Source organism: Macrobrachium nipponense, chromosome 2 (genome assembly GCF_015104395.2).
Source record: "Macrobrachium nipponense isolate FS-2020 chromosome 2, ASM1510439v2, whole genome shotgun sequence".
In the NCBI taxonomy this organism is placed as follows: Eukaryota; Metazoa; Arthropoda; class Malacostraca; order Decapoda; family Palaemonidae; genus Macrobrachium; species Macrobrachium nipponense.
In genome coordinates, this window is record NC_087201.1 from 117,481,356 (window position 1) to 117,499,217 (window position 17,862).

At 38.9% G+C, this 17,862-nt stretch overlaps 1 protein-coding gene across 1 annotated transcript in view; it reads right to left on the minus strand.

The window, feature by feature from the left end:
* Positions 1 to 17,862, minus strand: part of LOC135220930 (lysM and putative peptidoglycan-binding domain-containing protein 3-like) — an 89,602-nt gene that overhangs the window by 23,906 nt on the left and 47,834 nt on the right. Inside the window, exon 2 of the mRNA XM_064258590.1 lies at positions 14,513 to 14,759. Within this exon, the coding sequence (XP_064114660.1) occupies positions 14,513 to 14,759 (247 nt within the window). The remainder of the gene's footprint in view (positions 1 to 14,512; positions 14,760 to 17,862) is intronic.

Consider the following 17,862-nt stretch of genomic DNA (forward strand, 5'->3'; position numbering starts at 1 on the left):
GAAAATTTGTCCACTTATCATTTTTTTTTATATGAAAATATTTCAAATTGATAAAAAGCTACATCCCATGGGTTGTTTTTAGTTGTATTGTGCATGAAATTGCGCACATTTCCAAATATAAAACTTTATGTATGGCGCTAATTTTAAAATGGTGCCAAACATTACCAACATCGCATGTATGATTTTTTTCGGAAGAGTTACCGCGAGGACGTAAGGAAAAAGTTTTTTCATAAATTCACCATATCGAAATATTGTGCGGGTAGAGACTTTCAATTAGTTGCAAAATTAAGGTAAATGATTGAATATTACTAAATATAAGAGTTTTAGCTTACAATTGCGTTTTTTTGACCATTTCGGTAGAGTCAAAGTTGACCGAAGGTTGAAATTTTGGCACTTATCGTTATTTATATAAAAATATCTCAAAAATGATAAAAGCTACAATCATGAGTATTTTTTTGTTGTATTCTACATAAAAATGCACACATTTTCATATACAATACTCCATGTAATGGCTAATTTAAAATGGTACAAAAATTATGTCAAAGTGACGAAATAATTTCCGAGATGTGTCACAGATATTTTTAGTGCGGTAAGAAAGAAATTCGCGCTTGCGCGCCTGCGTAACGATTGTAAACAAAACAACACCTCAATCCGTGAACTCCCAGCATCCCCCAAGGCGCGTGATTCAAAAGTTTTTCGGTTGGTAGGCCTATAAGTATTTTTCCGCGAATTAAAAAAAAAAAATTTTTTGTTTTTGAGTCGACGTATGGTACGTCCATTCGGCATACGGGAGACATTTTGACTCGACGTTTAATACGTCCATTCGGCGTTTAAGGGTTAATACAATCTCTTAAGATTAATACAGTAATATGATGATAATTTAAGGTAAATTTGATGCAGGATGTTACATAAGGTAAACATTTGGTGTTTCTATTTTTTCCTTCTTTTATCTCTCTCGCTCTCAGCAAAAGAATTGATAGACAGACAAACATAATATCACAGTCCTCTCTTTCTCTCTTCTCTGGAGAAATATATGTATTTATGGGAGGGGAAAAAAGTTGCCTACAGACGTTCATTTCAATCTATTGAAATCGTAAGGAGTTATTCTCTCTCTCTCTCTCTCTCTCTCTCTCTCTCTCTCTCTCTCTCTCTCTCTCTCTCTCTCTCTGCTATTGGCTGTTTATATATTTCTAATGGTAATAAGTTTAAGATGACTTTAAAATTATATTAATAATACCAATTCAATGGTATATTTGATGAAGGATAATACTTTAAGTAGACGTTTGGTATTTGTGATTTCACATACAATTGTTAACCTTGTAAAAAAAAAAATGGATGTCTCAATAATAACAGTATGAAAGAAAATGTGTATGACTGAATACTTATGGGGGGACTGAATTATTTTTCTCATACGTAACTAAGTCATGCAGTACATACATAGTATGTATTTATGTACAGTAATACTTTGGGTTACGAACCGATTAGTATACAAATTTTTTAACTTACGAAGTGACGCCCCATTCTGGAATACGAATTTCGCTTGGAATACGAATGCGCGAATTTCCATCATGGGAGGCCGCCTGATTTGTTTACATCGGGATGAGCGTGGGATCTGCGAACGCATTTTTTTCCCGGCCAAAACGTTAACGCCTGCTTTGTTTACATCATCGGATGACGCGGGATCTGCGAATGCATTTTTTTTTCGGCCAAAACTTAACGAGGGTCACGTGACTTCCTCCTACGCATCCCTTGACCCTTTTTAAACCATAACTCTTTCAATATCTCGCTGGCGGTAAGATTGAACGCATCTGTCCGTGATACGCTCTCAAATTTGCTTAGTGATTTGCGCACGTGTTTGTGGTGTGATAGTGCTTATACATTACTATTACCCAAATACTAAAGACAATGGCTCCCAAGATGACGAAGGCAAGCAGCAAGAAGGAAAGCATAAGAAAGAAGGAGATGATTACAGTCGAAATGAAGAAGGAAATTATCCAAATGCATGATAAAGGCGAGTGCGTGAAAGACATTGCAGCATTCTTCAAGCGGTCGCAATCAACGATCTGCACTATTTTGAAGAAAAATGAAGAAATTAAAGCCAGTAAAGCATCAAAGTTGTCACGTATTGACGAAACAACGGCCTTATATTCTCGACGATGTAGAAAATTTGCTCATAGAAAAATATTTTTTTCAAAATTGTGAAAGACAACATAGTGTTGCGTAAGCGTAAAATTAGTGATCGTAGTGAACGGTGCTCTCTAGAGAAAGAACCAGAAAGTCTTCCAGAAGTGTTCACGGAGGGAGATTTCCCCCCCAAGCCCTAACCCTCTCCTCCTCACCCTTCCCCTCCTCCGTCTCCGTCAAGCCAGCAGCCACACTCGCCAAAGGTAAAGTTCAGGTTTTACTGTGTATGCATATTAAATCTAGTGTTTTATAATTTTAATTTCATTCTTCAATTTTATAATTTTTATGTAATTCCTAACACGAATTTTCAACCTTAGTGAACAAAAATAAATGGAAAAATATGAATTGAAATGGTTATTCATGGTCGGATGGAACGCATTATTTGCTTTTTATAACATTCTTATGGGAAAATCCATTTGGGTTACGAATTTTTTAGGTTACGAAGCAGGTTCTGGAACGGATTAAATTCGTACCCAAGGTATTACTGTATAACCATAAAATGTAAGATTTACTTTAAAACAGTATTTATAATATTTCAAAGATTAATATGAACCATAATAGGATATTTTATGTATATTTGATGAAGGATGGTCTTTTTAGGGATACTAGGGTGGTTGCATGTTCAGGATAGGAGTTTATGAGCATTTTTAGAGGGGGGTCCAAACATTCGCGGATTCTAACTATTCGCGGGGGGGTCTGGTATGTATATGAATATATCAGCCTTCCATATATTCAGACATGCATTTAAACGTAACGTAAATTATGCATAACTCCAAAATAATAATTTTATATCAACAAGTCGTTTTTGCATTGAGTAAACAAGCCAATCGGACTCTGGTAATGTAAAAACACTGCTTTTGTTCTCCAATTAGTGATAAAGGAATAAAACAAATATTATTCACAAAAATATGAAATAGCATTTCATGTACAGGCGGCCCTCGGTTAGCGGCAGGGGTTCCGTTCCTGGCCACCGACGCCAAGCGATTTTCGACGCTGAGCGATTTTAAAGCCTACGGCCGCCGCACACCTTCTTTCGAAACTCTAGACCATTCAAAGGCGCCGTAATCCGCAACGGTCGCAATAAGTAAAATTATATTTATGACAGTATAGTACTATAGAATTTACTGTACAGTATATGTGGGTGTCCTAGAGTATGTAAAGATATAATAAAGTTTATACGTGTACAGGTAGCTGTAGTTTTCAGGTTACGATCATTAGTCCTTACGATAGTCCGATTTTATGAGAGATCAAATTACAATGGCCTAACTTTATCCATCTTCAAGTTACATAAGTTCAATATCAGCAAAAGAGAATGATGAAAGTATGGTTTTAACGTTATACTCGTTCCGTGAACGTGTACAGCCATGAACAACCGAACGATAAACGACTTTTTTTTTTTCTAAGTACAACCGAACTGGATAACATCTGTTTGGCTTGTTTTTCGATCATCGTACTACAGTGCAACATTGCCGTATTTGTTATAAATGGCGTTATGTATAGAATAGAACTGAGATATCTTAATGTAATAACTTTATTCGCTATAGATCAGAGATCAATATAGATTAAAGATCAATCGGGAAATATACCGTTAAATTTAAACCTAGTTATAACTGAAGCTGAGAAAACTGTTCAAGCTGCTAATGACTATTATCGTACATCGGCAACAAGGATAAAACTGCAGTAAATGTCTGCCATCACACACAACTGTAGATAAAATTGGGATAAAATCATTTTAATCAAAACTACTGTGCTTGAAAGAACACATTTTACTGTTGGTTTCACGCCGATATAAGATAAATAACGTAAAGTTTCGTATTACGATGATATAAAATTATTATTGCGAACGGTGAAGCCAGTAATTTTTTGACCGCAATAAACATGCCGCCAACGTAATCTGTTAACGAAAAAAATAGTAGTTCACATTCACAACGAGACATATTCAATAAATATTTCCACCTAAAAACACGCTGTATAAAGAAAAATAACTTTGTCTCATATAAGTCAAGTATATAGATATTCGTTTATGCTAACTAGAAGCAAGAGCATTCGCTCAGAATTGCGTTATGGTGAAACAAAGTCGTATTCATCAGCTGATTTCAAACCACAACATTGGCCGCTCCGCGGAATACGGGCTTAAGTTTGCCGTAGTATTTAAAATAACAATAATTTATTGATACATACGATATTCTTGGATACAGTGAAATAATGTATAACTTTTTAAAGGATTTATGGAAAAGATGCATAATTAATAAAATAACACAATGCATTTTTCGGAACTGGCGGACAAGAACGAACATGAAAAACCATCCCCTGACAACGTAGAGCGTAGTTACAAAGGCTGCCTTAATTTGTATCTTATTTCTGTACAAAAATGAAAATACCTTTACGTAATATATTATCATACACATTTTAAACATAAAAGCATAAACATTTGAAAAATCGACACATCGATCGCTAAATTTGCACTCTTTTTAACTATATTTTCGGAAGAGCGGCAGACGGCGGCATACAAGAACGAACTTGAAAAAAACATCGTAGTCGATAACTTGAAGGGGAGTTTCAAAAGCTGCCTTTTAATCATATTTCTGCACAGAAAAAAAAATCCCTATTCGTAATACATTTTCATACACATTTTAACATAAAAGCATAAACATTTATAAAAATCGACACATTGATCGCAATTTGCACTTTTTTTAAATCAATTTCTATATTTTTCGAAGAGCGGCAGGCGGTGGCTTACAAGAAAGAACATGAAAAAATATCGTATTTGATAACATGAAGGGCAGTTTCAAAAGCTGCTTTTGTATCATATTTCTGTTCAGAAATAAAAATGCCTTTCACGTAATACATTTTCATACACATTTTAAACAAAAGCATGAACATTTATGAATCGACACATCCATAGCTAAATTTGCACTTATGTAACTCGATATTTTCGGCATAGAACAGCGTCAGAGGCATATATTTTACCCTAATACCTACGTAATAACTCTCCATAAAATTTGTTAATATAATTTGCATAACCTTTATGGTCTGAACTGCATTTCTACAAATGTATGAACTCATTAGACAAACGGTCGCTAGCGCGCTGTTAACTGAAATTCGTGCCGTAAAATACCTTTAAAATGCCTTATTTTTTTTAAATTGAAATATTTTTTGACGACCGCCGTAAAACCGATTCGCCGTTGAGTGATTGCGCCGTTAACCGCGGGCCGCCTGTACTGAGATGTATGAATTATAAAATAACATTCCATTCTAAATATTTACATGTTTACATCACCAAACGTTTTCATAATGTCTCAAAGCAAATTTGACTCCAATAAAAAAGAAAAATTACGAATAACCGATTACTTAAAAAGAAATTATAATAATAATAAAGAATAAAAGTAGTTGCAATCAGTAACCGATTATGTGGCCCGCTAATTGACTCAAGTGGCCTGTGCTCAAGCCTAAATGACTCGAGTGGCTGCCTGTGCTCCAGTGCGCCTAGTGAGCTAGATGCTATCAGCTTAAATGTGAAATGTATACAATTGCGTGATGCCAGGAAATACCTCAGCAAGCCGAGGCCATGTCAGCCTTCTCTCCCAAAGCTTCCCTTAGCCAAACATTAACATCATTCTCTCCTTGATACTTTCAACCTCCACTTTCAGTCTCTGCAAAGGAAAGTGATGAGTGTCGCAAGCACAGTAAATAAAACTAAATGTATTGCCCCAATGCAACCCTTTGGTCTAAAAGAATGTCTCAACATTCACAAATTACTTTAAGGTAACTAAATATGTAAAGAAAAATGCATAAAAATGGAAATGTAATTCATTCAATTATTAAAAACATAGCTGCGCTTTGTATAATGGGTCAACAAAGAAAAAACTCCCAAAAATATCTAGTCCGTTCAAGATGTGTGCAATGCTAACTAATCATAACCACAAACAAACGAACAAACATCTTTCCTGTGGATTGGTATGTGAGACTGGCTCTCATGGGAATCAAACTAAACTAAGATGTCATCATTTGACCTATATGTCAAGGATGTACATTCGTTTGACCAATACTGTTTCCTTCCTGTGAACAAACACTGTGAATTCTGTATCACTTTCTCTTTGACTGTCTCAACGTAACAAGTCTCTTCAGAAAGCTCTTATCTCTCAAGATGTACTTTATATTACGTTTTATAAGTCCAAGTGTTTCCAGCTCATCCTTCAATATGACTGATGTGAGAACTGAGAAATCTATCTAAGTCCAATGGAGAGAGAGAGAGAGAGAGAGAGAGAGAGAGAGAGAGAGAGAGAGAGAGAGAGAGAGAGAGAGAGAGAGAGCTCCCAATGACTACAAAGGAAACCAGTTCCACACCGATGGACTTAGCTCACATCACTTCTTAAGGGTGTGTTGGTTGGGAGACTTGGTTGTTGAGCTTGGTGAGACCGACAGTGATGCACACACCTGAAGTTTTAGCTACTACAATGAGGGGGGTGGCACCATTCTGAAGGTTCCTCACCAGCAGGCTTGATGATCCCTTGGGCAACCATGGAGTCGAGTTCTTCCTTGACCTGGCTTCAGAAAGCAAAGGGGATCTGATGTGGTCTGCGAACAGCAAAGGGCACTGCACCATCCTTAAGGTGAATCCTCATAGGAGGATCTGTCACAGGCTGAAGTGATGCTGTCTCGAGATCCTTTTTGGAGACCAGCACATCCTTGAATTCTCGTAGAAAGTATTCTCTGGCCTCAGCAGGGGTCGTGGTGGCAGAAAGGGGAAGTTCCTTGCATTTGTTCACATGTTTAACTTCAATAATTGGCTTGGGGAAGTCAGGAGGGATAATGGCTAGTTCCAGACAGTGACTGTAAGACAACAGTGGCATTGGGATGCGGTCGTGAACCTGTATCACGGCAGAACAAGATTGCTTCTTAAGAGTAAGGGTGGCCTGGAATGTGCCCAGAGTAGGTTTCATAAGTGAGCCATCTGCAGTTACTGTTACATTTGTAGAGAAAGATTTCAGACTGCTCCTAGGAATCTTCAAGAGATCAAGGTGCTGTGATCCAATGATGGTGACTTCAGCACCTGTATCAGGTAACATCTGAATCAGAGATGTAACGCTGTACTGGAAAAGGAGTACACAGATGGGTTTGGGTGACCTGCCAGCAGCTTCCACACATCGACAGCTGGACTTCTTTGAAGCCTGAGGTTTACCTGAATCAGGTGGGGGTAGCACTGCTACTTGATGGGCCACTCTGTGCGTTAGCCCTCTTCTTTGACTTGCAGTACTGATCATAATGTACCATATGATAGCAAACTCGACACTGAACAGTGTTGGCAGGGCATTTCAGAGTCCTGGCCCAATGTCCTCGATGACCACAGTTCGTGCAATTACTATCAGCTGCTGGGCACTTATCCGAAGAACTGTGTATACGTGCACAACTCTCACAGGGAACAACAGATTTGGCAGCTGGAGTTGAAGCAGAAGTTTTTGCATGTCCTTTCTGTTTATTGTACATAAAAATAGCACACAGTTGAGAAGGTGGGGGAATGAAGAGCAGAAGTTGCCTTCCTGGCAGCCTCATATGAGTGGCAGGTGTTAACAACCTCCTATAGTGAGGCTGTGGCATTGAGGGAGTTAAGTTTCTGCATTAATTCATCTTTAATTCTCATGAGAATTATCATCTTGAGTTGTCTCTCTTCACATACTGAAGAATTCCCAGGGCAAATGTCCACTCCCTCGTCGACATGTTTAAGTCAAACATAAAAATCTGAGAATGCTTCTCCCTGTGGCTGCTTACAGCTTAAAAGTTCTCTTCAGCGAAGGGCTTCATTTCGTAGACTCTTCACATGACCAGGAATATCAAGGGTGTGTTCCAAGATCCTTGTGTCTCGAGAGTAAGACACATTCTAACCTGAATGAGTTGCTTCTCTCTAGGAAGTTTGGATAAATCGACCATGACTGAGTAATCAACCCATCGATGTCTCCGTTCACGAAAGACTTGAAAACTGGCATCTGCTCGGAGGGGCGGTGGGTTCTGGGTGATGATTTTTTTGAGGTGGGGGTACTGAAGAGCTTGTAGATGGTGTAGTAGGCACTGACGAAGTAGGTGACATATCTGAAGAAGCAGCAGGAACCAGCCTCTGTAGCAATGCTGTGAAACGGGCATTGTCCTCCTGTCGACGTCTGTCATCCTCCCTGTGTTGTAGTTCATCTTCCTGGCATCTTCTGGCATCCTCTTGTAACCGAGTTTGCTTCAAATACTGAAATGGAGAAAATCGGCTCCTGTAGCTGATTGGGGATGAGTATAATATGGGGAGAGAGGCGGTGGCACCATACATCCACTTTGTACTCCTCCACTTATGGTAAATTGTCCTCCCACTTGGATTAAATTTTCCTCCACTTTGAATAAATTATCCTCCCCTTGTGGTTGTGGGGTATCTGTAGATTCCTCTTGAAGTAGTCAATGATCCATGGTATATTGTAACATGAAAATGCTCCAATGCATGAAAAAGAAAGAGCACAAAAAAAATTGTTCCTTCTTTAAAATGAAAGTTTTTACAGTATGAAAGTGTAAGTATTCTGGCAGTGCGGTGTGTGTGCGGGGGTAGTGGTATGGTTCCCGGGGTTGGGGGAGGTAACTGGATCGTTGGTGACTGGCGAGTCACCAGTGACGTCATGTCAGTCGTCATGCATTTCAAACTCAGTTACCTGGAAAAGTAGGAAGTGGTGTTATGTCGATGTGCCGGGCTTATCATGCATAGCCCTATTCTCCTTATTTTGTATGAGATACAGCACACAACACTGGGAAACCACTTAAAAACACTTTAGGGCATCACTAAGAGCACACACATCCAGTAAACTTAAAAAAGCACTGCATATTGAAGCACAAGTTATCAATGCAAATCCATGGGTATCCAGATGTAATGGCAGCATTGTCTTCCAATACTTGTAAACTCAAATATCACTGCACCATGTTGGGGGCTCCTTATTGAGCCACAATAGGGCTTGCTACATCCTGTGATTGTTTCTCTTGAAGGGAGGAAGGAAACACTATGCAGAAGCAAGTAGGTTCATTAATTAAGAGTAGTATATACAAGTAGACGGAGAGACATGCATCTCGGGAGAAGACAGAACAATAAACTGATGTGCAATGGCTGGAGGTGGGAAAAATACAATGTTACCATATAGTACTCGGGTCATTGCCATATTCATAATGAATTATTGTAAGTATAAAATATAGTACATAGGAGGTGTATTTATTATACTTGACATCAGCAATATTCATAACAGAAGGTTACATGATAATGTAATGAATATAAGCATCATAGTGAAATAACTGTAAATGTGCAGTCTTGTATTTCATTTATCTACATTCACATCATCTGCTGAGTTAGTCTGCCAGCACACTCATCTTCCCCTGAACGAAGTAGGGAACAAGATTTATTTGGCGTTCTTCTGCCCATAGATGAAGATCCCATGCTGACATGAACAAAACAATGTTTTGGGAACTATAAACAGCCTGTGGTAGAACCCCTCCAACCTGAGGTGACCTCTTCTACTGGGTCCTTTAGAATAAAGAATTCCGCCTTCCTCATTGAGCACCGAAAACCTTTCCGAGCCGACGGAGTATGAGGTTATTGTGATGGGAACTTTGGAAAGGGGAGGACTTTCCTTGAAAGGAATGATGAAACCCAGACAAAGAACTTGAATAAACCAGGCTTCCGCACCTCTGTTCTACCACCACTCCCAAAACAGGTGCAGCCTGGCGCCTATGGGTGTGCGAAGGACAGGAACATTACTTGGTTGACTGAGAATGAACTGACTGCTTAGTCGGCACAAGCACCTGTCGCTCCTCAGTTGAGTCCACTGAGTCAGGAGTCGAAACGTAATTGTCGTGAGTCAAAACAGCACGACTACAAGACGGGCGAGGACTGGTAGCTGTCTCCTGTGATCTCTTGACAGGGATAGGTGACTCATCTATGACTGAAGAAAACCTCTTAAAAGAGGTCAAGACGCCATGGAACTACGCCAGCGACGCAAACCAGGAGGAGAACCACCACTGGAGTCCGATGACAATAGTGCACTGAATGATACGCCTTTCCAACAGTGCTCAGTCGAAACCCGATTTGACACTTCAGGATTGACATAGGGAATAACTGTCTGTGGGCAAGCACACCGCCAGTCTCCCTCTGATTCCCAGTAAGTCTTCTCCATGAAGCAGGGGAGTGGGACAGTGACATTTTTCTGGGAGAACTGAAGGGATGGACAGCCACCCCCGCAGACTGCACTTCACTAGCAATCAACACTTTCACTTCACTTTTCTCCAAGAATGACCTCATGGAAGTACTTAACTCCATCATAGTATTGGCTAAATACTCAAATTTCATCTTGAACCTTGATTCGAGGCTGGCAATGGTATCAGAAATAGCAACATGGGAAGCTGGCATAAGAGTAGGAAGTGAAGGGGCCGGAGGACTACGAATAGGAGAAAGGTTCCTAGGAATAGGAGACGAAAGAGTAGAAGTCTCCGCCAACACACGATGGTGATAGAGCTACACTAGCCTTATTATCAGCTCTAAGGGCTGCCTTTCTCTTCCCATCTTGAATAATCTTCTTATGATGAGAAATACAAAGCTTCCATTTCTCCTTATCCCAATCCTGGCACACAGAACATCTTAGATCTCTACAACACTCGTGGCCCCAACATTTTGTACATCTAGAGTGAGGATTGTAAATCTCCTTAACTAGTCTAGTTTTGCAACCATCTGCGTACAACCTAACCCCAGATGAACTGAAATCAGGCATTTTCTAAGAAAATGGCAGCAAACTAAGACAAAATAACTAAGGCAATAAGAAAAACAAAACCACCTCTAACATAACCAAAAATATAGTAAAGTGAAAAACCTTCCTCCAAAAGATGATGAAGAAGGTCTACAGAGCTACCAATGTTGCTTGGGAGCTAGCAGAAATCAAATTGAAGGGTGCAATGTTGTCATACCTGTTTAACGAAAGTGGTCGGTAACCTGTTTCTACTGCCATCGGGAAAGTTTGAATTTTGGTCTGCCATGGTAGAGATCCTACAGCTGAATAATTGCTTGGTAAGACCCTGAAGAAATACTTGGACTTAAAACAAGCTCGCTGTTCTAAGCCAACACCATGTACAACCCCAATACCTGAAAATGACTCATGCCAGGTTGGTCAGAGGAAGACGACAACTTGCACAAACCACTTCCTCCTCCTCTTCCCAACATACCCAAATTCCCTATAGTACCTCCAGTAGGGAGAGAGTCCCAGGGCACAGCCAAGGTTTGGCTAATTTTGAAGAACATTGGCTCTATCTCTGCTGCAAAAATAAACCCAAAAGACAAAATTGGAGAGCAGTGAAGCTAAAGCAATAATTGTAAAGTACTACATAAGTTTTACTTCTGTAGCCCTATGAATAGCTTATCTGATTCAAACTTTCCAACCCTCATATTCTGAACGTTGTAGGGAGATAAAGTAGACCCTTGACTCACGAACGCATTGACCCACGTACAACTCGATCCCTGACCAAAATTATAGGTAAAATTTCACCCTTGACTTACGAACTAACTTTGAGATACGAACAAAAAAAAATGCGGAAAATAAAAATTCTGTTTGGGTCATGAACTAATTTTGAGACATGAACATTTGAAAAATGCTGGAAATTTCTGGAAAATAACAATTCACTTTGTTTCACAAACTAATTTTTAGACACAAACATTTGAAAAATGCGCGAAATCGCCCAGCACACGTGAGAGCGTGAGTTGCCATGGGACCAGCCATCCTCCAGCCGCCCACGCACGGCGTCACCCACGCATCGCTCTTTGTCTCATCTCATTGTGTACAAGACGTTCGTCAATTCGCTTAGCATTTTTTGCGCTAAAACTTGTGATTTTCTTCATAATGGGCCCTAAGAAAGTGAAGAGTGGTGGTGAAAGTAAGAAAGTGAAGAGTGATGGTGAGAAGAGGCAGAGGAAGATAACCATTGAAATAAAGAAAGAAATTATAGAAAAGTTTGAACGTGGTGTTCGCATGACCGATATCGCAAGTGAGTACAAGATGGCCAAGTCGACAATTTCAACAATTTTGAAAAACAAGGATGCCATTAAAGAAGCAAATGTTGCGAAGGGAGTGACAGTACTAACCAAGATGAGATCGCAAACCCTCGAAGTTATGCTCAAACGCAAGTGGCGACTTGAAACTAAAGCCGCTACTTGTCTACCATTCAAATAACCCGCGTGCCTTTAAGCAGCACAACGTAAACAAGGCCAGACTGCCTGTAATGTGGAGGGCCAATACAAAAGCATGGGTGACACGGAGCTTGTTTATAGAGTGGATTGATGAAGTGTTTGCGCCGACCATGAGTCAGTACCTAACAGAGAACAAGCTACCCCTGCGGTGCCTTCTGATCATGGATAATGCCCCGGCACACCCTTCGTACTTGGCTGACTGCAGTGAACATGACTTCATTCAGTTCAAGTTCCTTCCACCCAACACGACCTCTGTTCTCCAGCCCATGGACCAACAAGTCATTAGCAATTTTAAGAAATTATATACGAAGGCGCTCTTCTCCAGATGCTTCCGTGTAACTGAAGAGACAAAATTAACCTTAAAAGAATTTTGGAAGAAGCACTTTAATGTTTTTCACTGCATAACCCTCATTAATAACGCATGGACTGAAGTTACGTACCGCACATTAAATTCTGCGTGGCGGAAACTTTGGCCCCAGTGCGTAACTGTCCGTGACTTTGAGGGCTTCGATGCAGAGATTGTGCAAGAAATTGTGTCCATGGGCAACAGTATGGGTCTACAAGTCAACGACGAAGATGTTGAAGAATTGGTCGCTGAACATTCAGAAGATTTGACTGCGGACGAACTTGTTCAACTCCACAAAGAGCAGCAGGAGCAACTTGCTCGGGAGCAATCAACTGACGAAGAGGAGGCTGGGGAGGAAGTTACAGATGTCAGCAGTGATGTGATAAAAGCCGCATTGGAAAAGTGGATGATGTCCAGTGCTTCCTTGAATTGTATCATCCGACAAAATTGGTTACGAACAGGATCGTGAATATGCTCAATGAAAATTTAATGAGCCATTTCAGAAGAGTTATGCAAGGAAGGAAAAGGCAACAAACATTGGATAAGTTTGTTATTAAAAGTTCACCAAAAAAACCTAGAAGAGTTGAATCTCCGGAACGAGATCTCCCCGACCTGGATGGGGGAGGGTCTCCTTCCGCACAATAACCTCCTCCCCACCCACCACCCTCCTCTTCTCTTGTCCGTCAAGCCAGAAGTCTCGCCAGTCATAGTAAGTGTTCACTTTACAAACATTTTTATAGTGTTAGTTTACCATTTTAAATTATATTATTAGATATATTAAGGTTTTTTACACTGACTTTTACATTATCTGTGTAAAATAAGGCAAAATATACATAATATATATTGGTTCGTAGGGGTCGAGAACCAATTAATATTATTCCCATTAAACCTTATGGGGAAATTAGCTCCGAGTCACGAACAATTTCGAACACGACCAAGCTCTAGGAACGGATTGTGTTCGTGAGTCAAGGGTCTACTGTATAATAATAATAAAAAAAAAAAATCTTGAGGGAGGACTATTATGCAAAGCTTCTCACCTTTCCTTATATTTCAAGAAACTATTCATGATATTAATCAATTAACACATTGACTACATTAGTCATTGGATGAAAATGCAAACCTTGTAGTCACAGTAGGCCAATGAGTAAAGTTGAGAGCTACACCCACTTACCTCATACACACCAAAGGATCTTTGAAAGTCTTCTTTAGCAGGCATCCTAAATAATCAACAAAGCTAATCACTATCAAACCAAAATGATCCAAAAAAGGGAATTAAACAACACTCTCCACTGGTCCTCTTAGCATGACAAAAGAAAACAAAACTGAGAACAATAAACACATGAACCAAAGTTCACCCTGAAAGAGAGGGGTCAGTTGATGGTATAACTACCTTAGTGATGTAAGTGAAAATTTTGTTGGTTCTACATTGTAATCCTCCAACTGGTGAAGGACTTCATAGCCATCACAACAGACATGTAAGATTCATTTAAAAAATAAATAATAAATATGTCATCATGCAAACATAAAAAAATGACATTCTGTAGACATGTGCAAAAATTTCCCCAAATCAGTCTCAATCCTGGCAGAAAAATCCACCTAGCTGATGAAAAAATTCTTCTTTATGGTACACACTACAGAAAAATAATTTTGTGGCAAGGAAATGACATTATAAAATAAAATGCAAAATAGCTAACATCTGTAAAATCTATACCCCTTAAAACTTGGCTTATACTACTTACAGGAACTCTGTACTTCAGAGAGATGCTCCTTAGAGTTTCGCCACTTTTGATTGGGCGATTTACAAGCTGCTCATATTCAGAAACAAATCTCACAGGAGTGTCGGTAGACAATTTTTTTGACCTCCCACCTACTTTCTTCAATTCCATGACTTGTGAGGTGAATATTTCATCTTCATCTTCATCACAGGACACATAGATATTATCGGACCCCTTCTCAACACTTGAAAGTCGACGATATTTATAATTTCTGAAAATAAGATATATTTATATAGCATGTCTCTCCTCTTACTGCTAAAAATGTCTTCACTTTTGTAGCTAAACATGATAAAAATTATACACACTTCACACAACCCCTGCACCTTTGGTAATTGGTTTTACAGCAAAAGAAAAAAAAAAGTTGAAAAAGACTAATGACCACTGAAAAAATATTTTGTTACCAACAAAGTAAAGATCCAAACTCAAATATCTGATAAGATTTTGATAAAAAAAGAAAAATTAAAAAATATTAAAATTTTTGTGCAAACACCCCTCAAATATGACATTTTTATAACAAAAATGACATTTTTGAAAGTAAAAATGATATTGTTAGAATACAATAAAGTTTCATACTTACATACCTGGCAGATATATACATAGCTGGGACGACGGAGTCTTAGCTATGTATATATCTGACAGGTAAGTTGATTGTATGAAATGTATTTTTCCCTAACCATACAAACCTGGAGTCCTTTACTTAGGATAGATTGCAGCTCAGCTGAAACTACTGGATAATACATTCTTTTATATACTGAGGTATGTAGTTAACCCTTACACAGTGAGCCGGTATTTCTGAAAGTGTCTGCTGTATGCCGGCGGGGTTCAGGAGTGAGCGCCGAAGCGGAGAAAAAGTTTTTTTCAAAAAATCACCGCACGCTTAAGTTTTCAAGATTGAGAGTTCATTTTTGGCTCCCTTTTTGTGGAATTGCCTGAAGTTTAGTATGCAACCATCAGAAATGAAAAAAAATATCATTATCATATATAAATATTGGAATATGTGACAGTGCAAAAAAAAATTTCATATACAGGCGGTACCCGGGTTACGACGGGTCCGGCTTACGACGTTCCGAGGTTACGACGCTTTTTCTTAAATATTCATTGAAAAATCCGCCCTAGGTTACGACGCTTGTTCCAAGGTTACGACGCTGACGCTTCCAACGCTCCGAGTTAACGACGCTTTTAAAAAACGCATACTATGATAAGAATCCTTTATAGTTTAGCACAGTATATTAATAAAAATAAGTTTTTGGTTAGATTACAACAAAAATTTTGAGGTTATGATGATTTTCGACACTTTTTATGTCGTATTTTTTGAATTTTTTTAGTGACGCCTCATATGCGGAACTAGTTTCCGAGCGAATGAATACACTAGCTTGGGATGCGCAGTTTATAAGTCCAAAAGCGCAAATAATTGAATTGAATTTATAAATTTTGTGGCCATTTGCCACGCGCCGGAGCCAAAGGCCATTCAGCGCATATATATCAACAAGATATATTTACTAAAAAAGGTATACATAATTAATCCAAATTATTAAAATAAACTTCATATTAAAATACTCAATTAAATATCATAAAACAAATGGATTTCCTTAAGAAATTTAAAAATCTCTTCTACGGGAGCACCCTCTCCTAAAATATCTGACAAAGGTTTGTTGGTGAAACCAAACCGACGTCTATGATTAAAATAAAGAGGACAGTCAACAAATATATGCCTCACTGTAATGCCAACATTACAATTGGAGCATTGAGGAACCTGCCTCTCTGCTCCACTAGGTTAAAGATACCGGTGAGTTAAAAAAGTATGCCCTATACGCAGGCGTGTTAAAACTATACTAGATCTTCTATCCATCCCAACAGAAGGTGACCAGGGATGAACAGAAGGTCTGATCGATTTCAGCTTTAAATTACTATTCAAGTTGGACCAGTGATTCTGCCACTTAGTCCTACAAAATGATTTAATAAAAAGTTTAAAATCTTCACAGGGAACCCTCACAGAGTGGGAAGCCCGGGAAGAAGCTGCCTGCTTAGCGGCTGTATTAGCCAGCTCGTTACCACGAATTCCCACATGCGAGGGAACCCAACAAAACTTCACACCGATGCGTTTTCGAGAATGCAGGATGACCAGCCAATCCTGCACCTCTTGGACGAGTTGATTAGATGGCGTCAACTTCTGGAGTGCAGCTAGGGAACTCTGGGAATCACAATAAATAATATAAGAGTCCCCAGTGCTACCTGTACTAAAAATAAATTTCAAAATGCTAAAAATAGCAAAAATCTCTGCATTAAAAATTGAGAATTTAATAGGGAGGCTTTTTGTAATTGTTCTCTCACCGACGATGACAGAACATCCAACTCCATTTGCTGATTTTGATCCATCTGTATATACAGCAATCGAGTTACTATGCTCAGAAACATGGGCCAAGAAGCTACTTTTAAGCTGAACACTTGAGCTGATCTTTTTGTTGTCTCTAACTTGGCAAATATCTAAAGGAGGCCTACACCAAGGAGGGAATTTAGAAAATGTAGTTTCCATAACCAGTGGAGGAATAAGGCCTACCTCTCTCGCACTTATGTTTAATCTAACTTCAAGGGGCTTAGGCAATGTAGGTTTAGTTGGTGCTCTGTCAACAGGATGTTTTATATACTTAAAATTTGGATTAGATTGAGAGGTTAGTGCTCTTGACAAATATCAGAGACCTTGTTCCTCCCTCCGAATGAAAAGAGGAAGAAAACCAGAGTCTACATAAAGGCTCTCAACAGGAGACGTTTTAAAAGCACCTGTACAAATACGCAATGCCATATTGTGTACTACATCCAGCTTACCTAACAAGGTCTTACATGCAGAGCCATAAACCTGAGATCCATAATCAATCTTACTTAAGCATAGTGCCTGATAAATTCTTAATAAAGTAGTACGGTCTGCTCCAAAATTCAGGTTACTAACAACTTTAAGAATATTGCACCGCTGTTTAACATTTACTACAGTCTCATTTATATGTTCAGCAAAAGTCAATTTTTTGTCAAAAATAATTCCTAAATATTTGACCTTATCTTCATAAAGCAAGATAGAACCTTCTAAAAATAAGGTTGGAATCTCTTCCCTTCTTCGTGTTCTGCAAAAACGTATAGCTTTAGTTTTTTCTGCAGAAAATTTGAAACCTTTACTATTAGCCCAGGAAGTAGCAGCATTAATTGCAAACTGAATTTTAGTACAAGCTTCAACTGCAGTAGCTCTACTACAGACGATAACAATATCATCCGCGAATGCTTGACCAGTTACTCCAACAGGGAGATGTTCAAGTAAACCATTAATG